The following is a 26,117-nucleotide window of genomic DNA, read 5'->3' on the forward strand; positions in this document are numbered from 1 at the left end:
TCTCGAACAAGAATCTAGTTCTCATCGCCGGAGTCTCTGCTTCGGAGCACCAAGATGATTTCTGACAATTGAGCACATATCAAAGGGAGTTTTCCATTTTCTTTGCCGTCAAGGGCAGCCATTTTACAATTCTCGCCCAGACTGATACTCCCACGCTAAACGGCGATATTTCGTTTCCCTGCAGATGTTGGTTCAGTAATGCATCTACAGACGTGAGATAATCTCAACACGAAGAGAAGCGTATATCCTTCAAATATATAGAAACGTCGCACAATGAAAGGTTCCGCTAACGTGAAAATATCGGATATAAATAATCCCAGCGTCGTCAATACTTCACGGATTTCTGAATACTCTGTACCTCGATCACGTGTGATCCATTGGGTCCACATGAGGTGGAGTTGTGACGGGTGTCTATATTTAGACTGGTAATGAAATGAGGCCGCCTATAATAACACGGGCGTGAAATGTATGGGGGCCACAATATCATTTCGTTTTGATCTTGAAATTTCAAGATGCTATCTTGAAAATCCACACTCTTTTCTTGAAAATTCAAGTTCCTATTCTAAAAATTCAATATTTCTTGAAAATAGCCTCACAAAATATGGCCCTGATGGATTTCCGTACAGATGAGCCCTGATGAATTTGTGTGAACCGCACCCTTGCCGAATATGGAAGCAATGTGTTGATGGCAGCAAGGCGGTGGCACGTGTTGCACGTGTTGCACGTTTTGCACGCAACATTTCGACGTTTGTGCAATGTAATCTGAGCGCTGATTGGTCAGATCACTCTGTAGTTTCCCTCTCACTGGAACCAGGCATTGGCTTGATTCGTTGGCTGAAAATAGCGACCACACGGTAAAGTGGCCCTTTGTATTAACGCGTAATGGTTGAACCTGGTGTATACAAACACGCAAAGTATTGACGACGACGAGTGTCGAGTAACACACGAGTAGATTATGGGAGTGTGTAGACATCAACGCCGGAAAAAAGAGTAACGATTCAGGGTCTGCCACAGGCCGTCCTCACAAAGCGATCTTAGTGCAGTGCCATTCCCATGCACTGCAACACCCTTACCCTAGCCGTAGCGCTAAGACCGCTTTGTGGAACGCACATGGCGGGGAGGGACATCACCAAAAACGATAATTATTCAAATTCATTTCCGCAAAGGGAGGTAATATGTAATATATAGAGCTGATAACCGTTCAGTTGAGGGAAGGGTATAGAAACTGACTTCGAGTCGTGCGTGAAGTACTTTATGGTCATATTTGAAAGATGCCAAGTACCCCTGTCAAACTGGGGTTATCAAATTAACCATTTGATCACGGTCAGAAAGGTGAGACGCAGCTACAATGGTAAGAAAAACAATCATAAATACAAAGACAAATATCGGAACATATTTCTTTTCATAAATATTTAAGTAATGTGTACATACTTGCTCACATGCATACATTCGACTCTGACGAAAGCTGGTCATTTAACTCACTCAATCATTAGGCATTCGTCATAGATTTTTGGTCAGGTCGCCTGGTCAACAGTTTGACCTTCACCTCATAAACTTTGACCTTCACCTCAAAAACGAACGATTTGGCATCATCATGTGAATATTTTGTGACCGCATCACCCTGTTTCTCTGTGGGTTGTGTTTTAGAATGTCAAATCACGGTATGTGGGCTCATTGTGGACTGAAAACTTCGCTCGTGACCATTCTTTCCGGAACAAACCGAATGGTGACTCGTGCCCTCCTCGGTTCCAGTTGAACTGACACTGGCAACCATGGTGATAAGCAGAATAACATCATCGTCAATGGTCGTCACTCACCATAAAACGTACGATCGACCAGACGATGTTCACACCTGTTGATAGCTTTGTGCCAACGTTATACCCATATCCGACATTGAAATCCATATGACCTTCATCTCAGTTCTCCACGTCCAACGAATAGCGGAAGCTTCATCATTGTTCGCCACATCCGAGCCTCGTTTGGTATTCCGGGATATGACGAAGATATCCGACTGCAGCTTGATTGAATAACCTTGCCAGCCAATACAACCCACTGGTACATATATGAAACACTGCACACACATACGCGTGGCGCTTTTCTGTGTTAGGTTCAAACACCCCCACAGATACTCGTGTTCCCAATGTAAATGACACATTAATGATCATAATGAGATTATAAGACAAATATCAAAATTCATTATGTTTGCGTTATACATGCTCTCATTATGTACCCATTTATACAAGGAGTATATTTTTGTATTGACTCTTTGAGACGTGACAAGAATTTCATATAATCCATGCTCCTGAAATAAATGTCAAACCAGGACATTGAAATAAACAATTGGTATGTTGTGTGCGGAAGAAATGTACATCATAGAACATAGAATACAAACGAATAGAAGTCCAATAAGAAATGTGCTCATTTGTTTCCATAAAGGTGAGTGAGTGAGTGAGTGAGTGAGTGAGTTGGGTTTAATGCCGCTTTTAACAGTATTCCAGTTATATCACGGCGTGTCAGCTTAATGTGGGAGGAAAGCCCGAAGTGATGCGGGTCTCAGACGTTTACCACTTCGGTGAAACCCACGAGCACGGTGCTGGCAAACCTAGAAACATAATCGGGGTGAACGGGGATTCGAACCCACAATCATAGGTTTCTGGCGTGTCCAGGGGACGCAACCCTGTGTAGCGAGTCGCGGCGCCTTAGACGATTGGGCCACCCGTGCCCTCTCCATACGGGTGATTGGACTAATATTTGTGCGATCTTTGATTTTGTCACCCTGAGGTCGCGAGTTAGTGAGTGAGTTGGGTTATTAAGCAACTTTGTATTCAGTTACCTAAAGAGCACTGGAAAGGTATTGATAAACTACCGATCATACACAGGGATTTGAACCCACGAGCAGCGGATCCTTGAAGGATTAAGGGAAGTAAATCTGTATTACGAATTCCGTCAGTTTCGACTACTTGAGCATCCGCTAAAGTGTTGTAGTTGGATGTTTCGGTGTAGTGATGAATTTGAAAAAAAGGAATGAGTTTTTTTATTATACTGTCTTGTATGACTTCCCCGATATAACGCTACATCTTCAGAGATCGCGTTTCCGTGCGATCCACGCGTGTCTGGTGCTGACGATCCAAGGACATTATCTGCTGGGATTCGAACCTACGATTAGTCCATCTTGACTTGGCCACGGAAAATAATCTAAAGAATTAAGATACTTTTTTATCGAGTACAAAGGATTACTTATTGCAACTGATTGCACGATCTTATAATCCTGAAGGACACATGGCTTCAGACGAAATAGTTGCACGGGCATTTGCACATAACACGATGAAATACATTAAATATATAGCTTAAAGCATCCTCGGGGAGCCTGTTGTAGCCACCCCTCGCCAGATAAACGACCAGTCTCCATTACCTGCATCTACTGTCGACCCGTGAAGATTCCCGGGTAGAATAGGTCTTCAGCAACCACTGCTTGCCGTAAAAGGCGACAATGCTTGTCGTACAAGGCGACTAACGGGATCGGGTGGTCAGGCTCGCTGACTTGGTTGATGCATATCATCGATCTCAATTGCGCGGATCGATGCTTATGATATTAATCACTGGATTGTCTGGTCCAGCCTCGATCATTTACAGACCGCCGTCATATAGCTGGAATATTGCTGAGTGCGGCGTTAAACAACAAATCAACCAACCAACCATCCACTGTCAACCTCACAATCTCGACCAACACATTACGCGTCGTTATCATTTTACGAGCGCTTCTCCGCGTCTTTCATTTTCATTGCGCACCAGAATACACGAAACGCGGAATGTTTCAAATACAGTAAACTACGTTTATAACGAACACGCTTATAACGAACTGACGGATATAACGAAATCTGTTTTGATCCCGTCCATTTGCTGTATATAAGCTGTATATATGCTTATACCGAACTACGGTTATAACGAACTAAAATTAGTGGTCCCTTTGAGTTCGTTATAACCGCAGTTTACTGTATTGGGACGTGTTTGTCGAGATACACATTATGATGTTTATTATTATGATTGAGCCGCACAATATAACCGTAAAATAAACATATTACTTACTGGACTTGCTATGTATCATACTCCACGGCATCAGGAAACAGTGTACATTTACTCATCTTATATTCATAGTATTCTGTACAGATAAATACAATCATCATTCCAGAACACTTTAAACGGGATTTATCAGAGAAAATATACACATCAGGACAACTATTATGAAAGCTGAATTTTTCTTTGCTCCTGAATCTGGACCTTTACTTCCTGCGGAGCCGGAGACAGCAAGCGGGTCATTGTTACTGCCTGTTGAAATAAGCAAATGATATTGATAGCAATTAGTAACATGTCAAAATGAATGAAGCGCAGATAACATATATCATATCTTATACATGTTTTATCATTGATAATAATAATAATAATAATAATAATAATAATAATGATGATGATGATGATGATGATGATGATAATTATTGATGATAATTATTATATTAATAATGATAATGATAAAGATGATGATTCATTATATATATATTATATATATGTTTAATCACCTTCTAAAAGCCAACGACAGAGTGGAATATGATTAAACATTTCTTACCTGGTAGGAGCGGATGGACCTGTTTTAACTTGGGCCTCGGTATGTACTCGGGTGGTCCGTTCTCGTAATCATAGGCTCCAGGCGTCTTAGCTGGCGTGGGTCGCAAAGACGTTGTTGTTGCTTTCGTCGTCGTGGTAGTTGTCGTAGGTGGTTTCGTAGGTATTATATGCTCTGAAAGGACAATTGTATGAACTCATAGCCTATCCTTGCTTCGTGTGATCGTACGAGAAATGATTTGTTTGTCTAAGGCAGCGTTTCCACTACAATCTGGTCCGTCTCACCAGACCCTCAACCATGTCATTTCCCCTTCCTTCCCAGCCTTGCTGTAAACTATAGCCCTAAATGAAGCAAGTCTACATTTTCCACAGGTTCCTCTCTCATCTCATTGAGGCTCCTTTTCAATTTAAGTAAAGTTGTTTGTTTCTATCAAAATTATATAACTTCAGAGACTAATTTCAGAGATAAGTCTGATTGCGACCCAACGCCGCACTCAGCAAAATTCCAGCTATAAGACGGCGGTCTGTATATAATCGAGTCTGGACCAGACAATCCAGTGACTGACCTCACGAGCATCGATCCATGCAATTGGGATACGATTGCATTCATCAAACAAGTCAGCGAGCCTGACCACCCGATCCCGTTGGTCGCCTCTTACAACAATCGTAGTTGCTTTTTACGGCAAGCATGGGTTGCTGAAGACCTGTTCTACCCTGGATCTTCACGGGTAGGTCACTTTGTATACATGTAAACATTCCCGTGGGTTTTCATCTGTGAAGGTGATGGTGTCCGGATGTCCGGTGTCTGGATAAACGAGGGATTTCATGTGCCGGTCTGGTAAACTTGATTGATATGTGGAACATCATCTAGGTTCTTAACACTCTCACTAAATCCAAAAAATCCGAAAATAGCTCCAAGGCATAGTGGCATAGATTCTAAAATTACCAGACAACGACATGAAAACATTTCAGAGGACAAGAGCATAGGACCCATATTGTATATCACTATTCTGCTTCAGGGGTGTTTCAGTTAATCACTATCCTACTTCAGGGGTGTTTCAGTTAATCCTTCTCCTACTTCAGGGGTGTCAGTTCAGTTAATCCCTCTCCTACTTCAGGGGTGTTTCAGTTAATCCCTCTCCTACTTCAGGGGTGTTTCAGTTAATCCCTCTCCTACTTCAGGGGTGTTTCAGTTGATCACTATCCTACTTCAGGATGTTTCATTTAAAAACTGCCCTGCTTCAGGGGTGTTTCAGTCAATCACTATCCTACTTCGGGATGTTTCAGTTAATCACTATCCTACCTCAGGTGTGTTTCAGTTAATCACTATCCTACTTCAGGGGTGTTTCAGTTGATCACTATCCTACTTCATGATGTTTCAGTTAATCACTATCCTACTTCAGGGTTGTTTCAGTTAATCACTATCCTACCTCAGGGGTGTTTCAGTTAATCACTATCTTACTTCAGGGGTGTTTCAGTTAATCACAATCCTGCTTCAGGGGTGTTTCAGTTGATCACTATCCTACTTCAGGATGTTTCAGTTAATCACTATCCTACTTCAGGGTTGTTTCAGTTAATCACTATCCTACCTCAGGGGTGTTTCAGTTAATCACTATCTTACTTCAGGGGTGTTTCAGTTAATCACAATCCTGCTTCAGGGGTGTTTCAGTTGATCACTATCCTACTTCAGGATGTTTCAGTTAATCACTGTCCCGCTTCAGGGGTGTTTCAGTTAACCACAATATCCTGCTTGAGAGGTATTTAAGTAAATCACTATCCTACTTCAGGATGTTTCAGTCAATCACTGTCCCGCTTCAGGGGTGTTTCAGTCAATCACTGTCCCGCTTCAGGGGTGTTTCAGTTTCATCACTACCCTGCTGCAGGGTTGATTAAGGTCATCACTACCCTGCTTCGAACAGAGCTGAAATGTGCTCCAGGTCCGTCAATCTTATGTTTAACTCTCACTTACCATAGAGAAGCGTTCTTTTAGAATCGCTGCCCATAGAATTAGACGCTACGCATGTGTATTCTCCGTAATCTTCTTCATTCAATTGGCTGATACGGAGGCTGAGCGTGATTGTGTGACTTCCTTCCTCAAACACCTCCACCCGATACTTCTGCATGGTCGTGGGCAGGGGCCTATTTTCAAACTTCCACACACTGACTCCCTGGGGATGCGCCGTTACCACACACTCGAGGATCGTGTCCTTGCCTCGCACTTGAGCAATCCTTTTGTTATGAATATGAATCTCTGGTGGAACTGGAACGGAAATTAAATAGCAAACATTGATTAAGTCATATACGCGGCAATGACTTCCTACAGTACACGAGTCAAAGAAAATATCAAAAATTATATTGAGGGTGAGGTGAAATGGGGTTTAACGTCGCGTCAAAGATTATTGCACTTATATAGCGAAATGCATGCACGTGTGTGTGTGTGTGTGTGTGTGTGTGTGTGTGTGTGTGTGATTGCTTGTACTAGTCCAGACTGATGCCGACTTATAGTGCTAGCTCACTGAGATACCATGCCGCAGTTTAACATGAACACTCCACTCAGACACAGTATACTGTCTTCAAGCCGACAAGTCCTTGTTTTAGCCCCTTAATGCAAAGCACCAGACAGGGTAACAACAAGTACCATCTTTTAACGTCTTGAGATCGAACCCCGGACCTTCCGCTCTCCGGAGTGAATTTACCTTACCGACATGTGTTTATATTTAGGATAAAACACGTCCGAGGGTTGTTATGATATTTAAAACCCGCATCCCGAGGGATTTTCCGAGGAAAAGGTTTTTAAATATCATAACAATCCGAGGGGAAGTGTTTTATCTTACTTATAAACCTAAAAAAGAAACTTTAGACAACATTTAACAACATTTTTATGTTTCGAACATACTTTCCATGAACATGAGCAAACGGGCGTAAAATATCTGTTGCTGGCATGCGGATCTTGAAAAGGACATCCTAAAAAGCAGGGCGACTTATCAACTTGGTACACTCACTGGACTACAGATAGGAAGGTTGCGTGTTCGATCCTCGGGAACATAAAGCAAATATTTGTCATTTGATGTTACATTTCATTAAATGTTACAATCTGAACGGAAGTTATATTAATAAAATACCCAGGACATATTATAAAATCCCTGGGATATTATAACACATTATATAGCAAATATGACTTGAATATCCTATAAAATCCCGAGGATATTACAAAGTCCCTGTTTAGGAGATTTAACCCGACTGAGAACAATAGGATGACGTCACCGGAGGTTTAAAAATAACGTTCAAACAAATTCACAGCTGATAGAAAACAGCTGTTCCACTGACTCGGAAAAAGCGTGCGTCGTTTTGCTTTGATGCGGGGTATAAGGAATTTATTCTGCCTCTCAGAAATCCACGTGCAGCCTGACCTGCTCGAGGCGGGGTATAAGAGATTTATTCCCCCGCTGAGAAATAAATTCCCCTCCAAGGCGAGATACGCAGTATTTTATCAAGATCACGTGGACCAATCAGATCTCATCATTCTGACATATAGCTGTGATAAGAGAAATTAAGATCCTTCTATTTTACGAAACATCATTCCCCACTGACAATATCACTAACAAGTTGTCCTCAAGTGAGCTAACGCTTAAACATTGATTGTTTACTTGAATAAACTTGCTTTTATATCGTCCAATCGGGTCATTTCAATCATTTAAAATTACTTAAAACATTCTACGACAATCGCAGTTATCTCCCCTTGACCGTGGCCAGCCCTTGGATCCACCAAGGCTATTCGTGTGCAACAACTGTACATGTTATTCCGAGACACGCCGAAAGATAGTTACGGAAAGATGCGAGTGGTGACGAATGTACTCGCTTCCATAAGCTGGAGAACCGAACTTTTTCTATGTCCAAGACGACTTAAAGGAGTTTAGGTGGACGCAAATGACCAATCAGATGGCTTCATTGTTTCAAAGGAATTATGTATGATATCATGAATTTGTATAGCGAACTTTATATTTCATAACTGGTCAATTGCGCTTAGACCGTGATATACCTATAATTAACCCGGTCTGGTCTGGATCTGTGCGCACTCTTTTTTCATGATCAGCTCCCTGGGGAGTATACAACCTAAGCAACTCTCGAGGCTCTAAAAGGTCAACAGTCACACCACCATCTCCTGATCAGTGAAAATCCGGGCGAAAATAGGTCTTCAGCAACCCATTCGCCAAGAGGCGACTAACAGGATCGGGTGGCCAGGCTCGCTGACTTGGTTGATGCATGACATCGTATCCAAATTGCGTAGATCAATGCTCATGACGTCAATCACTGTATTGTCTGGTCCAGAATCGATTATTTACAGACCGCTGTCGTATGGATGGACTATTTCTGAGTGCGGCGTTAAACAACAAACAAACAAACAGATGTGCAGCGTGGTGATGCTTCTACTTACATTTCACCCCCACGTTGATCTGACGTTTGACGGCTGGGGGGACGCCGTTGTCAGCCACGCACTCGTACTTGCCGCCGCAGTAGCGAGTGACGTTATGGATCATCAACACCTCACCAGAGAAACCGATTCCTGTTGACAAAACATATCATATTTGACACCGACCGGCGTGTGTGGTCTTTGTGCAACAAACGAAATCGACACGTGTCTATTTCATGCATGTACATAAACAAACCTCCCTAATATGGATTGTTAATGAACCCGGAAATAGCTGCTCTGTTGTCTTAAGCTTGATTTGAAACGGAGTAACAATTTTCCGAGTAGATTCTTAAATCGTTTCAAGGATATTTTTTAAATAACGAAGAGAATTTATGGACGTCAACATCTTTATTATGAGGAACGTAATGTTGCAGAGTGTATACTTACTCCTTCATAATAAAGAAGTTGACGTCCATAGATTCTCTTCCCTAAGTGTATCGCTTCTAAATGCCTTTTAAGACCTTTACGGTAGCCCATAAGGGACATGGAGTCTGTTTTTCAATATTTTGATATTTCACTTACTTTTATCGTAACCATTTGCAATTTAACACAATTAGTCATACAAATGTGATAAATCATGCATAAAAACAACCAAAAACATGGAAAATGTACTTTCAAGTAGCTATGGAATCGCTGAAATGTGAAGCGAAAATGTCAAAAACTAAAATGAAAATTTCAAAAACAAAAACGAAAATGTCAAAAAGAAAAGTGAAAAGTCAAAATCTAAAATGAAAATACAGAAAACTATTTCCACAGCAGTGTAAATAGTTTTCTGTATTTTCATTTTAGGTTTTGACCTTTTCGTTTTAGTTTTTGACATTTTCATTTAAGTTTTTGACATTTTCGCTTCATTTTTCAGCGATTCAATATCTTCTTTAAACATGATTTATCACATATTTGTATCACAAATAGTGTTAATTTGCAAAAGGTTACGATAACAGTTAGTGAAATATCAAAATATTGATATTGATATTGAGTCCATGTCCCTTATGGGCCACCGTAGACCTACTAATTTATGATGTTTGAATGTTTTCACGAAGGATTTTAAATTCTGTTGTTTTGTCTTTATGAAAACAAACAAACAATTGCTCTTGTAGACTGCAATGCCATGAGTGGGGTAAATACAACTGGACAGGCTGACATGTCTATTCCTTCAAAGCAATTGTGTTGGAATATTTGAAGGAACAATTTCAATTTTATCACACGCCCCTAAAATATTTTTCAAGTTTGAATTGATGAAAATATTTGTGCATCCACAACTGGTGTCGTGACAATGCGCGGCCGCCGTGGCGCTTTTCTGGGATACAGGCACCCAGTTTAACACAATCACACGGCAAGGCTAAAGAAGACATTGACTGGTTATTTCTTAACTAAACCAAACCAAACACAGTAGTCTACTTGACTCTAAGCAGGGGATGCATATATTAGGCCAGGAGGGTTTGTTAGATAACTGAGGCACGTCTGCAACATAAGGTGAACAGAATAAAGACAACTGAGCGGAAAACACTACAAACATAACGGAAGAGGATATCAAGGAGTTATCTGTCCTTGTCTAGAGGATATTAAGGAGTTATCTGTCCTTGTCTCGATAACCCTTGAGGCAACACCTTTTCACGACATGACGTACGTAGTAATATTAGTTCAACATATACGTTATTAGACTGTCGACTTAGAGTCTGATAGTATGGTATTAGGATGCAGTGGAACCTGCATAAACTGGACTTTTTGTCCAGTTTAGACAGGTCCGGTTTTGAGATTATAAAAGAAGTTATCTCCCTTGTGAACTTTTGTTATCTCCCTTGTGAACATCACCAGGTCTGGTAATGATATATGATTGATAAAGAAATCCAATTATTATGCTGAACATTACGTGTTTCATTTCCTCTTGGCTTCCTGGAGTGTTTTTTTGTGGTTTGTTTGAAAACTGCATATTTCCATATGCATTAAAATGTTCACAACTCTTCTCACAAGTTTGAGATTCATTACCGTCTATATCCCAATGACATGTAAAGCAAAGAATATGCACGCTAATACTCAAGACTTAGAGTAAAGAAGTCGATCACCAACGAAAAAGACAACGTTATATCCACGATCCAATCAAACCAGTTGTTACAAGAAGCAATAGCAGAAGTCGGTTTAACAACCAATCAGAACACTCGGAACTAATTCTGAAAGGAACATCCCGAAGTGTTCCGAATGTTCAGAAGGAAGGTCAAAGGGAGGTAATCCGGTCAAGGTGCAGGACAGCCTAGAGGTCTACGTGCAGGAACTGGTCACTGTAAGAACGCTTACTAGATGTTGCTGGGCAGAACTCACTCTCTTTCGTTTGACCTATTTGTGTGGGTTTTTTGTACCACATGACCGTAGGCCGAGGTATTCCGGACACATTGCAGGACAGACTGACCGACAGCCCCTCGTTTACCACAACCTCCGTATCCGACTGCGCCCCAAGGATCCTCGGAGGAACTGGAAGTAGAATTATATTTACATCATTTTAATTGGTTAAAAGTTGTTTTTAAATCAATGTTCATGTTGACAACCGCTCTCAACGTGCCGGGGCAGTGGACGGTACCCTTTTTTAATTTTTTACCTGGGTCCATTGTTTAATCAATTATTGTTACCTGTCTGCATTAACCTGTCACGTGACAATTCTACACTCAGTCGTACCACTGTTCGGGTAGTATTACCTCACTTCAATCGCAACCTCTATTTCGATAATATCAGAGGGCACGGGTGGCCCACCCCGAATATGTTTCTAGGTTTGTCAGCGCCATAGCCGTGCTCGTGGGTTTCACCGAAGTGGTAAACGTCTGAGACCTGCATCACTTCGGGCTTTCCTCCAAAATTAAGCTGACACGCCGCGATATAACTGGAATACTGTTTAAAGCGGCGTTAAACCTAACTCACTCACTCACTCGATAATATCTACCCAAACTACAGTCAAGTGATCAATCGTTACCGTTACTTCAGTCAACCTTTACTCGAATCAATTGTTTCCGTCAGTTGTTATCCGATGTTACTCCATGGTAATCCTTTGTAAATCCATTGATCCCCTCTCAAATCAATTATAATAATTACTTCAGTTATTACCTATTTTAATCAGTTGTTATTTAACTTCATTCAATTGTTACCTTACTTCACACAATTGTTTCTTTACTTCATTCAGTTGTTACCTTACTCCATTCAATTGTTACTTAACTTCATTCAATTGTTACCTTATTCCATTCAATTGTTACCTTACTTCATTCAATTGTTACCTTACTTCATTCAATTGTTACCGTACTTCATTCGATTGTTACTTAACTTCATTCAATTGTTACCTTACTCCATTCAATTGTTGCCTTACTCCATTCAATTGTTACCTTACTCCATTCAATTGTTACCTTACTCCATTCAATTGTTACCGTACTTTATTCAATGGTTACCTTACTCCATTCAATTGTAACCGTACTTTATTCAATGGTTACCTTACTTCATTCAATTGTTACCGTACTTCATTCGATTGTTACCTTACTTCATTCGATTGTTACCGTACTTCATTGGATTGATACCTTACTTCATTCAATTGTTACCGTACATCATTCAATTGTTACCTTACTTCATTCGATTGTTACCGTACTTTATTCAATGGTTAACCTACTTCATTCAATGGTTACCTTACTTCATTCAATTGTTACCGTACTTCATTCAATTGTTACCGTACTTCATTTGATTGTTACCCTACTTCATTCAATTGTTACCCTACTTCATTCAATTGTTACCTTACTTCATTCGATTGTTACCGTACTTCATTCAATTGATACCGTACATTATTCAATGGTTACCTTACTTCATTCAATTGTTACCGTACTTCATTCAATTGTTTTCTTACTTCATACAATTGTTTCTTTACTTCATTCAATAGTTACCGTACTTCATTCAATTGTTACCATACGTCATGCAATGGTTACCGTACTTCATTCAATTGTTACCGTACTTCATTCAATGGTTACCGTACTTCATTCAATTGTTACTGTACTTTATTCAATGGTTACCGTACTTCATTCGATTGTTACCATACTTCATTCAATTGATTACGTACTACAACCAATTCTTACCTTACTCCACTCAAACGAGTTCTTCCAATATTTCTGTCAATTCTTACTTCAATTGGTCGTTACAGTCACCAATTAGTTGTTATAGTCCCCGTCACCAATCACTTGTTTCCGTCACCAATCAACGTTACGTCATCAATCAGTTGTAATCGACATAAATCAGTTGTTACTGTCATCACTCACTTGTATTCCCGTCACCAATCAGTTGTTACCGTCATCAATCGGTTGTTACCGTCATCAATGAGTTGTTACCATCATCATTCAATTATTACCGTTACCAATCATCTGTTTCCGTCGTAAATCAGTTGTTACCGTCATCAATGAGTTGTTACCGTCATAAATCAGTTGTTACCGTCATCAATGAGTTGTTAGCATCATCAGTCAATTATTTCCGTCATCAATCGGTTGTTACCGTCATCAATCAGCTGTTACCGTCATAAATCAGTTGTTACCGTCATCAGTGAGTTGTTAGCATCATCATTCAATTATTCCCGTCATCAATCGGTTATTACCGTCTTCAATGAGTTACCGTCATTAATCAGCTGTTACCGTCATCAATCTGTTGTGACTGTCATTCATCAGCTGTTACCGTCATCAATCAGTTGTTACCGTCATCGATCAATTGTTACTGTCATCAATCGGTTGTTACCGTCTTCAATGAGTTACCGTCATTCATCAGTTGTTACCGTCATCAATCAGTTGTTACCGTCATCCATCAGCTGTTACCGTCATTCATCAGCTGTTACCGTCATCAATCAGTTGTTACCGTCATCCATCAGCTGTTACCGTCATTCATCAGCTGTTACCGTCATCAATCAGTTGTTACCGTCATCGATCAATTGTTACCGTCATCAATCGGTTGTTACCGTCTTCAATGAGTTACCGTCATCAATCAGTTGTTACCGTCATCAATCAGTTGTTACCGTCATCCATCAGCTGTTACCGTCATCGATCAGTTGTTACCGTCATCCATCAGTTCTTACCGTCATCCATCAGCTGTTACCGTCATCGATCAGTTGTTACCGTCATCAATCAGTTGTTACCGTCATAGATCAGTTGTTACCGTCATCAATCAGTTGTTACCGTCATCAATCAGCTTTTACCATCATAATCAGCTGTTACAGTCATCAATCAGTTGTTACCGTCATCCATCAGCTGTTACTGTCATCAATCAGTTGTTACCGTCATCCATCAGTTATTACTGTCATCCATCAGCTGTTACCGTCATTGATCAGTTGTTACCGTCATCAATCAGTTGTTACCGTCATCGATCAGTTGTTACCGTCATCAATCAGTTGTTACCGTCATCAATCAGCTTTTACCATCATAATCAGCTGTTACAGTCATCAATCAGTTGTTACCGTCATCCATCAGCTGTTACCGTCATCAATCAGTTGTTACCGTCATCCATCAGCTGTTACCGTCATCAATCAGTTGTTACCGTCATAATCAGCTGTTACAGTCATCAATCAGTTGTTACCATCATCAATCAGTTGTTACCATCATTAATCAGCTGTAACCGTCATCAATCAGCTGTAACCATCATCCATCAGCTGTTACCGTCATCGATCAGTTGTTACCGTCATCCATCAGTTATTACCGTCATCCATCAGCTGTTACCGTCATCGATCAGTTGTTACCGTCATCGATCAATTGTTACCGTCATCAATCGGTTATTACCGTCTTCAATGAGTTACCGTCATTAATCAGCTGGTACCGTCATCCATCAGTTGTTACCCTCACTTATCAGTTTGTTACCGACATCAATCAGCTGTTACCGACATCAATCAGCTGTTACCGTCATCAATCAGTTGTTACCGTCATCAATCAGCTTTTATCATCATAATCAGCTGTTACAGTCATCAATCAGTTGTTACCATCATCAATCAGTTGTTACCATCATTAATCAGCTGTAACCGTCATCAATCAGCTGTTACCATCATCAATCAGTTTTTACCGTCATCAGTCTGTCACATGATTTCAAGCAGTCACTCACCCAGTATATTTAGGACGACTGTTTGTATCTTGACCGGCTTGGTGTTAATCTGACAGTTGTAAATGCCCTGGTCATCGAGCTTCACCCCCGAGATGTGCAGGTTCCAGTCGTTGCCGTATGGTCGGTCCACGGAGATACGTTCATCGTCGATAATCCTCGTGTCCATGAACGCCAGAAGCGTTGACCACTGGTCAGTCCACGCTACCTACAATACATGGCGTTGAGGGATTTAATGAATATTGTTTTACGCCGCTTTGAAAAATATTATTTCAGACAAATGACAACGGGGAAGCCAACTACTAATGTTAGACCCGCGGTGTTATCAACAATTGGACACCCACATGACATGTGTTGTTTGTTGTTTAACGCCGCACTCAGCAATATTCCAGATATATGACGGCGATATGTAAATAATCGAGGACGAGAAAATCCAGTGATTGATATCATGAGCATCGATCCACGCAACTGGGATCACTGACATGCATCAACCAAGTCAGCGAGCCTGACCACCCGATCCCGTTAGTCGCCTCTTACGACAAGCATAGTCGCCTTTACGGCAAGCAAGGGTTGCTGGAGACCTATTCTACCCCGGATCTTCACGGTCCCTGTACGTAAAATGCACTGCGTCTCAATATTTGGAGGGTAAAGGCTGGTGAAAATGATTGCATAAGACCCTAATGATCCACCACCCCTCTCCCTGCAGAAAATAAACTCCCCCCCCCCCCCCCCCCCCCCCCCCCCACCCCCCCCCCCCCCCCGGAAGTGACGCAGTTGCCTACCTTGTGACGTCCCAGGTGACTGACTTTACATGGCAACACCGCCGTTGCGCCTTCAACGACAGTCACATTAACCACGGGTGTCTCAAAAGTCGGATCCTGGGCGGCAAGGGACACTGAAACGAAAAGAAACAATCCGTGAAATAGGTACATACAGTGTCAAAACACAATTTTAGTCTCTTGTCCAATGAAAGATCGCCGTTTGATCACGCGATCTCTATCTTGATATACACTCTTAAAGGTGCGCATACCCTATGGACTGGGCTTCTGTCTTCCGAAACGAGCAGGCTACAAGTTGAACGACGCAAAACAACATTCATGTTCTTCGGAATTGGATGAAAACTAAAGGTGGACTGCAGACGCCGTAAAATGCTCTCGAAAAAAATAAACATCAGGAGAGTCGTTTGTTATATTTTATTCTATCAAAACAAACTTTCGAGGTGTAGACATGTTTATTAATACTCGATAGGACGCTCCGCATGAGCACCTATGACCGGTATTTTGCGGATTTTCACCAACAGCGTTTATCAACAGTGGGACCAGTTTAAGAGCCCTACTACAGCGTTCTATATAGCTGTTTTTAACTAAGATGAAGCACACGTCACAGTACTTTATCGGGATGGAAAGACGCTGCAATACAATGAAGAGCTCGGTTTAATCACGATTTGTTTTCGGCGGAAGTAATTGTATATCCCAATGAAGCACTCAGTCTGTCAACGCCCCCTATTACTGTGATAGAAACAAATTCAGCTTGAACACAGAATAAACACATGAAGCGACACAGTCACAGGGCATAGCTGAGTCGCAAGTCGCCTACTTTCACAAGCATTGAACAGAGGCAAGGTAACCAAAAGAGTAAATCGTTCGCTCGTCGCACCTGAAACCATTCGTGACCAACTCGTGTCATTCCGGGACAAGCCGAATAGCGACTTGTGCCCCTCTAGTGGTCATTCTTACGACTGGGTTCCGTCTAAACGTAAGTGGGGCCTAGTTAAAAGTGAGTGAGTGAGTTGGGTTTAACGCCGCTTTTAACAGTGGTCCAGTTATATCACGGCGTGTCAGCTTCATGTGGGAGGAGAGCCCGAAGTGATGCAGGTCTCAGACGTTTACCACTTCGGTGAAACCCACGAGCACGGGTATGGTGCTGACAAACCTAGAAACATAATCGGGGTGAACCGGGATTCGAACCCACAATCATAGGTTTCTGGCGTGCCCAAGGGACGCAACTCTGCACAGCGAATCGCGGCGCCTTAGACGACTGGGACACCCGTGTCCCCCTAGTTAAAAGAATTGTCAACAAGTTGCGTAATGATTCACCTATATTTCCCCCATGTCATATATTCCAGATGCTATTTAAAAAACATCGGGACTTACGGTATTTATACAGTATGATTGAACACGTCTAACTGTACCTAGGGTATATTTTTAGACGCAAGACGGGTTAAATTAAAATTAATTCCTGAGGGATTCTTTGACCGAAGTACTTGAAGTCATGCGCGCATTCTGATTGGTTTGTATTTTCGCATATAACATTCATCGATTATGGGACGAGTCTCCTTGCGGGTTACGGAAAGGGGCGAATGGTGACGAATGTCCTGAAAATTAAAAAAGCGCATGAGTGAAGCCAGTTTGTGATCTGGCCGTGGTCCTAATTCCTCGTTCGTAGTAATTGAGAGGGTGAGTATACTTTCATGCCGCTTTTCGCATTATGTCCGCCGTATCAGGGAAGGGACACTGTGGATGGGTTTCATTCGTTGTACCCGTGTGGAATCGAACCAGGGAGTTCGGCGTGACGGGCAAACGCTTCAACCACTAGGCTACTCCGCCATTTTGTTGTTGCTGAACAACAACAGAAATACAGACAGCAACAACAGTGCTGTTCTTTTTTCGTCATTAATTACCCCTAAACAACCGTTAGGGAAAGGGGAATACATTAAGATCACAAATGAACAGTAGGTGAGACAAGGTTTACGGCTATTTTAGCGATGATACACCATGGTCCAGTGGGTCGAGGGGGTCGAGGGGGTCCAGGGGGGTTGTGCCATTATTGGAATAGAACCCAACCTTTCGTCTTTCAAGAGAGCGCATCAACAAGGGTGCTCTTTCACCCCTAGATTATTACGCCATTATTAATGGTTCAGCTTTGAATCGTCTATGTTGCATAAGCATCATCAGTGGGAGAGAGTGAGTGAGTTTAAAGCCGCATTGAACAGTATTTCAGTCACATATCTGACGAAAGCCCGAAGTGATGTTGATCTTAGACGTTTACAACCTTAATGAAACTCATGAACACGGTACCCGTGCTGATCCGGGTAGAATAGGTCTTCAGCAACCAATAAGAGCGACTATGCTTGTCGTAAGAGGCGACTAACGGGATCGGGTGGTCAGGCTTGCTGACTTGGTTGATGCATGTCATCGAATCCAAGTAGCGTGGGTCGATGCTCATGATGCCAATCACTGGATAGTCTGATCCAGACTCGATTATTTACAGATCGCCGTCATATAGCTGGAATATTGCTGAGTGCGGCGTTAAACAACAACAACAAACAAAAAACAAACAAACAAGAACACGGGTGTGGGTTGACAATCCAAGAAACAGAATCAGACCGAGCTGGGATTTGAACCTACAATCATAGGTTTCTTGCAGTCAGCTGCGCAGCGAATTGCGGCCTCTTGGAAGTCTGGGTCCCCTCTCCTCAACACTATGGCATGATGTATGTCTAGAGGATAGTTAATTCTGCATCAGCAACATTCTTGACATAATGTCTGCCGGGAGTGAACATTTTCATCACAGTCACGGAGTGTTTTGAGAAGTTGATTAAAGAGTCCCAGGTTGAACTACGCTGTTACAAACGCTGTTGCAAAGTAATGCGTATCTTAACATATGATAAGTCACGTAAATCACAATTACGGCTCGTATCTTTAAAAAGAACTCTGCGTCGTTTGAAACATTTCCAATAATGGCACCCATTGGTACTTGTGTTTTTCATAATTCACGCACAGCAATGCGATTGGCCATGGAGGAAGGGAAGGCAGGCTTATTAAACTCTCATTTCAAAAGCCAGTAAACTATGGATAATTCGCCTTTCGTTAATGACTAACCGGGGCTTAAAAGCCTCAAAGCAGCTGTTCCCCGTATAATTACCAAAATCGTAATGGGAATAAATTATTCACATATTCATTCTTCTCCTCGGTGACAAGTTGATTGGTGATGAAATTGAATTCAATATGGCGGACAACTTCCGCCTTTTCTTTGTTAACCACTTCCTGTTTCACGGTGTTCAAAGCGATTGCAGCATTTCCTCGTTTTTTATTTTAATTGCAAAAAGCAAACAAGATCATGGAGAACAAAATGGGTTTGACAAGTAGTTGGAAGTAAAGTATGTTTGGTGAGATGGTGAGGTTAGGTGAAATGGGGTTTAACGTCGCGTCCAAGATTATTGCTGTTATATGTGTGGCTGCTTGTGTGGCCGATTTATAGTGCTAGCACACTGAGATACCATGCCGCAGTTTAATATGAATACCCCACTCAGACACAGTATACTGACTCCAAGCCGACCAGTCCTTGTTTTAGCCCCTTAATGCTGAGCGCCAGACAGGGTAACAACGAGTACCATCTTTTAACGTCTTTTGGTATGACGCGGTCGGGGATCGAACCCCGGACGCTCTACCATTTGATATTTTTGGTGCATACAGTAAAATGTGCAGCGGACCCGGGAAGATCCGGGCTAGTGAGTGAGTGAGTGAGTATGGTTTTACGCCGCTTTTAGCAATATTCCAGCAATATCACGGCGGAGGACACCAGAAATGGGCTTCACACATTGTACCCATGTCGGGAATCGAACCCAGGTCTTCGGCGTGACGAGCGAACGCTTTAACCACTAGGCTACCCGGCTGCCCCCGATCCGGGGTAGAATAGGTCTTTATCAACCTATGCTTGCCGTAAAAAGGCGACTACGCTTGCCGTATCCTAACTGCGTTGATCGATGCTCATGATGTCAAACACTGGATTGTCTCGTCCAGCCTCGATTATTTAAAGACCGTCGCCATAAAGATGGACTTTTGCTGAGTGCGGCGTTAAACAACAAACAAACAAACAAACAAATTTGAAGCGGAATCCCGTGGGGACTCCCAGTTGCAATAGGTCCCCGGGAACCTGTTCGTCCCATAAAGCATCGGTGGCAGATTCGGTGATGTGATATTGTTGCTCCTAATATCAACCACTTGCTTGTTTACAAGCTATGTAGGTGGTCTAAAGCGCCACGATTCGCTGTGCAGAGTTGCGTCCCTTGGACACGCCACAAAACCTTTGATTTAGGGTTCGAATCCCGGTTCGCCCCGATAATGTTTCTAGGTTTGTCAGCACCATACCCGTGCTCGTGGGTTTTACCGAAGTGGTAAACGTCTGAGACCTGCATCACTTCGGGCTTTCTTGAACATTAAGCTGACATATATGATATAACTGGAATACTGTTAAAAGCTGCATGAAACCCAACTCATTCACTCACTCATTGCTAAGTTTGACGGTGAGCAACAAACTAAACGAATAAACAAATATACAGTTGTTAACATCTCGATCAAATTCTTTAAAATGACAGCTCATATATTTCGTATATGTTAATATGATAGGATATCTGATAGAGTAAACTACGGTAATAACGAACTCAAAGGGACTACTAATTTTAGTTCGTTATAACCGTAATTCGTTATAAGCAATTATACAGTATAACTACAGCAAATAGTCGGGACTAAGAAGTTAGTTTGTTATATCCGTTAGTTCGTTATAAGCGTGTTCGTTATAACCTTAGTTTACTGTATTGTTTTTATATGTATTTGAGTATTTATTCATATGTTTCATATAGTGTGAAAAATACCGGAAAATACTACCTTCATGCTTTTTTGTTAAGCGAGAAGACATTATACAGTTTACATGCTGCAAATATAATAATAATATACTATACTGAAAATATAACGTCTCCGGCCATGGAGATTGTAAAAAAGTACACATTAAAAATAACATTCAATTATGGAACGAATGTAATAGGCCATCCTATACGATAACCACAATGAAGCTTTTGAAATAATACTTAATAATATTAAAACACTCAGGGTTGAACTGTTTATAAACCCGCCCTTCTTTAAATTTTCTGAGGCTTAGTAAATTCATTTAACCGAGAAAGTAATGTTTTAAACAGTTATGTAAAAGAACATTTAAAATAATACAAATAATTATCTTTGTTAGGTTTGTATTTCATTGAGTCCGGACAATATGAATTTATTATAAATTACTTTGTTCCAAAAGGTACAATAATATGTTTATCTTTGCGATAGTAATTAAGTTTCGTTTAACGCCGTAAATAAGCGTATTTCAGTTATATAATGGCGTGTCAGCTTGATGTGGGAGAAAAACCCGAAGTCACGGAGACAGTTTATGTAGGGGGAACACAAATTGTTGACGAACCAAGTGATGAATGACTGAACGAGTGAGGTTTTACGCCGCGTTTATTGATATACAGTTATATCATGAATTTCAAATATCGATGTCCTGTCGTGTCTTTTTCTGTTATATGACGCCACAGCGAATCCGAATAGAAGAGTTACCTGCCCTTGCGCTGTATAAGACATCCCCGAAAGGAGCGCTGTGTTCAAATTAAATCAAGCGGAAACGAACAACTAGCGGCGTTTTTCGGTAAAGTCAAGGTCAAATTAAAGCGACACAAATCCGTCAGATTTCATTCAATCAACTAATTCTGGAGAGCTAAATGTCACTGGAATCTAATTATTCCATATCAATACGAGCAAGTTGTTACAACACACGAGGGTCGGAGAGTTTTTTTCGCCGACTTGTTATTTCCATGACATAAGCATTGACAACGCTCCCTTCTTTACCATGCCTTCTCAATTCTCGCGAGTTCTCGTTCAGATCTCGTTTATCACTCTAACCATAACGATCCATCTTCCTCAGTTCGTACTTTCAATCAGTCAATGACTTATCTCTGAAATTCACACCGTCCTGCTTGTCGAGCTGTCAATCACAATTCGGTAAGCGTGTTATTGATTGGCATGATCCCTATTGGTCAAAAATCATTTTAGATGGTATTTAAGAAGGTTATCACGCTATTAGACATTGGTAACGTATCACGAGTCCGATAAAAGCTTATATGGTCGGCTGTATCTCCAGATAAGACAAGAGAGAGTTGGATGGCAAGTAATCGTTTTACACTCAGGGAGAGAGACTTTTGAGGTTCTTCAGTTTGGTTACGAAATGTCGTACCCTAGAATAATTACGACATAGGAGGAGGTCAAAATACAAACAGGTTCTAACGGTCTCTTTGTTACATAACATCTGTAGAAGTGAGTGAGTGAGTACGGTTTTACGCCGCTTTTAGCGATATTCCAGCAACATCACGGCGGGGGACACCAGAAATGGGCTTCACACATTGCACCCATGTCGGGAATCAAACCCGGGTCTTTGGCGGGAACAGCGAACGCTTCAACCACATGGCTACCCGACCACCCCTCATTTGTAGAAGTGAGTATGGTTTTACGCCGCTTTTAGCAATATCCCAGCAATATCGCGGCGGGGGACACCAGAAATGGGCTTCACATATTGTACCCATGTCGGGAATCGAACCCGGGTCTTTGGCGTGAAGAGCGAACGCTTCAACCACTATGCTAACCGACCGCCCTCATCTATAGGAGCCATTGTATGCTTTTCACGTATGTGAAATTTGTGGAATCGAACCGTGAACTTAGGCGTGACGAGCAAAGGCATTAACCACAGGACGAGCTAATAGTTCAAAGTCTAGAAAGAGGTTTTGTATGTTTCCAGCATCCAACAATGACATAGGATGGTGAATTATGTTCTTACACGCAGGCAAAAGCGCGACAATGTGAATTATTCTAAATTTAATTTCTCTTACTCGTCGCTTAGTTTTTTCCTCCACAACAAATCACATTTGCAGGTTTCCCATGGGAATGACACTTGAAACTCGAATTGCAGTGGATGATTAATAGCGGGGGATATTTAATTTCGTGAAAAATGTCATGTATATTGCACAATGAATACAGTAGGATCACTCCCTGGTGAAATGATCTGCGGATAATGAACTAGAGTCCATGTCGACATGGCGTCTCTACACTGTATGGGAAAGTATTGCTGGACAGGTACGATGGGATGGTATTCCATTACATGTTGTAACTTCACTTTATTTGTTAGTATTAGTTTCAAATTTCTTCGATGTAATGATAGAGCCTATAACCAAATGTTTTTCTCGATTTTTTCTCGATAATTGGTTTTCAAATTATGTGAGCGACGGTGTTTTAAAAAAGATCAGATCGAAATGAGATATGATGTAAATTAGAGTGTAGACATTTGAGTGAGTGAGTGAGTGAGTGGGTGACTAGGTGGGTGAGTGAGTGAGTGGGCCGGTGGGTGGGTGGATGAGTGAGTGAGTGAGTGACTGAGTGGGTGGGTGGGTGGGTGAGTGAGTGAGTGAGTGAGTGATTGAGTGAGTGAGTGAGTGAGTGAGTGAGTGGGCGAGCGAACGAGTCAGTGAGTGAGTCAGTGAGTCAGTGAATGAGTCAGTGAATGAGTCAGTGGGTGGGTGACTGAGTGAGCGTGTATGTGGGTTGGGGTGGAGTGAGTGAGTGAGTGAGTGAGCCAAAAGGGACGTGAATACTGACCTCTCTCAAATACTGTGTAAACCGGCTTTACACTGACACCATTTATATACATTTGCAAATGGAACCACACACGCACACGTCAGTGAGTGAGTGAGTGGGTGGTTTGGTGAGTGAATGAGTGAGTGAGTGGGTGGTTTGGTGGGTCGGCGAGCGATCGAGTGAGTGAGTGAGTGAGTGAGTGAGTCAGTCAGTCAGGGAATGAGTCAGTGGGTGAGTGAGTGAGTGAGTGGGTGGGTGAGTGAGTGGTTGGGTGAGTGAGTGAGTGAGTGAGTGAGCCAAAAGGGACGTGAATACTGACCTGTCTCAAATACTGTCTAAAACGGCGTTACACTGACACCATTTATTTACATTTGCACATGGAATCACACACACACACACACACACACACACACACACACACACAGAGCTGCAGAAAATGCCACGTATCCTTGTCAAACATACACAACGAAATTGACACTTTTACAATTGCCAATTTCACATAAATTTCTTTCTCAACAGTATAATCAGCAAGCTATTCCAACAACAGCCCTCATTCTCAGTGTGAAATGTATTACTGTCGATGGCGGGTGAGTCACAGACCGTTTGTCTTCACATCACAGCTGATTATCGGTAGTAATTCTCTAATTGCACGAATTTGTAAAGTGAGACAGTTTGTGTGTCAGTGGGGCCCAATTTCAGAGAGAATATTTTGACCTTTATATTTAAGAGGTCGGGACACTTTCGTGCGGTTTACGAACACCACAATGAACCCATACCACTTTGGCGGTTCTACATTCAGACATTATGGTGTAATTCTTAAATCGATGATTTATTTCATAACGTAATAAGCCATAGCAATGTCAGCGTGGAACCAGGTAGCGTTAAGATTCGGCCACAATTACTACACCAGCATAACCCCTTGGACTGTGACGAAAGTAGACTTGCGAAGTATCGAAAAAAATTATTATTAAAATGTTGTGCAAACTTAACAGTTACTTTTCGGACAGTTGTATTTAAAAAGAAACTTGTTTTGTTCAAGTGAAACACAGGCGTCCTTGTAGCTAAATGTAGACTTTATAATTACGGTGATAAAATAATCAGAACGACCAGGGTTTTACCTTTAATAGGGAACTGTAGTAAGGCTATGATTACGCTGTGCGGTCGCATCTTCATGGAAGATGAAACGAGAACTTCTGGATGAGTCACTATGGAAACCACAGGAAGAAGTAATGGATGCCTGTAGGCAAAGCGAGAACAAATGGAAAGTTTTGGTGGTGGTAATTCGGATGTTACATATGTAATTGTTTGCAAACAGATGTTGTTTGACGCCGTATTTTGCTGTATCAACCAATAGTCCAGTAGAGCAGTTGTGAATTATTTAAAGGTGCATGCTTTTTTAATTCTCGTGACACAGGTAGGCGGGGGTCGGGTGGAGATAGAGCTCGAGTGGGTGAGGAGGATTCGAGTGAGGGAAATGGGGGGTGGGGTGGGGTGGGGTTAGAGGGCGAGGGGTGAGATGGGGAGGAGGGTTTGAAACGGATGAGGATGAGGATGAGGATGATGTCGATGTTAATGACAATTTCATTACAGAGTTTATATGTGGATGTTTCGAAGACAAAAAAGGAGGAACCAATTCACGGTTATCAATCGATCGTGGACAGCATTATGAACCATATTTTCGGTTCACATTTTACCCCTTTCCCCCGCCCGAGAATCAGCGGAGACATTCGTGACCCGATTGTGTTAGTCTGACATTTATTCTTTTTTTTTATAATCATGGCAGGAGGTGTCGGCTTAACGAGGGAGGAAACTCCGGAGTAATGCAAGACTGGCTGCCTTAATTGTTGACACCAACGACGACTGGTGTATTACAAACTACCGAAGGATCCTGGCAGACCAAAGGGACGCAACTCTACATCCGACGCCTTAGATGACTGGGCACTCGTGCCACCGGTGTATAGTTGAAAAAGATATATGCTTCCGACACTGGAGTTGTCGCGGAAGTCCGTTTGAACATGTCTTCAATGATTGTTATTGTGAGATGAATATCCAAACTCGTGGCATCAGCCAGCGAAAGAGAATTAACGGAATTTGTAAGTAATACTATCTTGTCTTAGTAGCCAACCGACCTACCACGTGCAGGAGAAACGTATCGCCATTTTATATGTGGTCCTTTCTCCCCGAAGTGTAATGCATTATCGTTCAACGTGAGATTTGTGACTGGACATGGGGCTATTTGTGCTAAGTCCAGACAGGTCTGGTCACTTCGTTGTGTCCGGGTACTGTCCGCGTAGTCCGCGGAGATCCGTGATGACCACTTGTTGGCGGTGATAAATAGAGTTTGGTAAGGCCTCACAGTCAAGACTGGATCTCGGAATTTGATATCAAATCCGATTGATTCCGAATGAATGTTCCGCAAGTCGGGAAAGATTGAGAGTTTGGTGTCGACTTTTCCCCTGCGTCTGGGTAAGTAGAAATAAAGACATCTTTGACGTGAG

General features: G+C 41.9%; 1 protein-coding gene across 2 annotated transcripts in view; it reads right to left on the minus strand.

Moving 5' to 3' along the window:
* Positions 1 to 3,596: 3,596 nt before the first annotated feature.
* Positions 3,597 to 26,117, minus strand: part of LOC139476999 (lachesin-like) — a 171,181-nt gene continuing 148,660 nt past the window's right edge. The window contains exons 2-8 of one of the 2 annotated variants that reach the window (XM_071259558.1): positions 15,958 to 16,070; positions 15,179 to 15,383; positions 11,405 to 11,554; positions 9,053 to 9,181; positions 6,587 to 6,877; positions 4,622 to 4,792; positions 3,597 to 4,326 (exon numbers count right to left, since the gene is read on the minus strand). In XM_071259558.1, the coding sequence (XP_071115659.1) occupies positions 4,196 to 4,326; positions 4,622 to 4,792; positions 6,587 to 6,877; positions 9,053 to 9,181; positions 11,405 to 11,554; positions 15,179 to 15,383; positions 15,958 to 16,070 (1,190 nt within the window). In that variant the 3' untranslated portion in view covers positions 3,597 to 4,195. Of the gene's footprint in view, positions 4,327 to 4,621; positions 4,793 to 6,586; positions 6,878 to 9,052; positions 9,182 to 11,380; positions 11,555 to 15,178; positions 15,384 to 15,957; positions 16,071 to 26,117 lie in introns of both variants that reach the window. The other variant, XM_071259557.1, reaches the window with a different exon arrangement.

The sequence above is a fragment of the Haliotis cracherodii genome, unplaced genomic scaffold (genome assembly GCF_022045235.1).
Source record: "Haliotis cracherodii isolate W230 unplaced genomic scaffold, xgHalCrac1.p SCAF_30, whole genome shotgun sequence".
Classification (NCBI taxonomy): Eukaryota; Metazoa; Mollusca; class Gastropoda; order Lepetellida; family Haliotidae; genus Haliotis; species Haliotis cracherodii.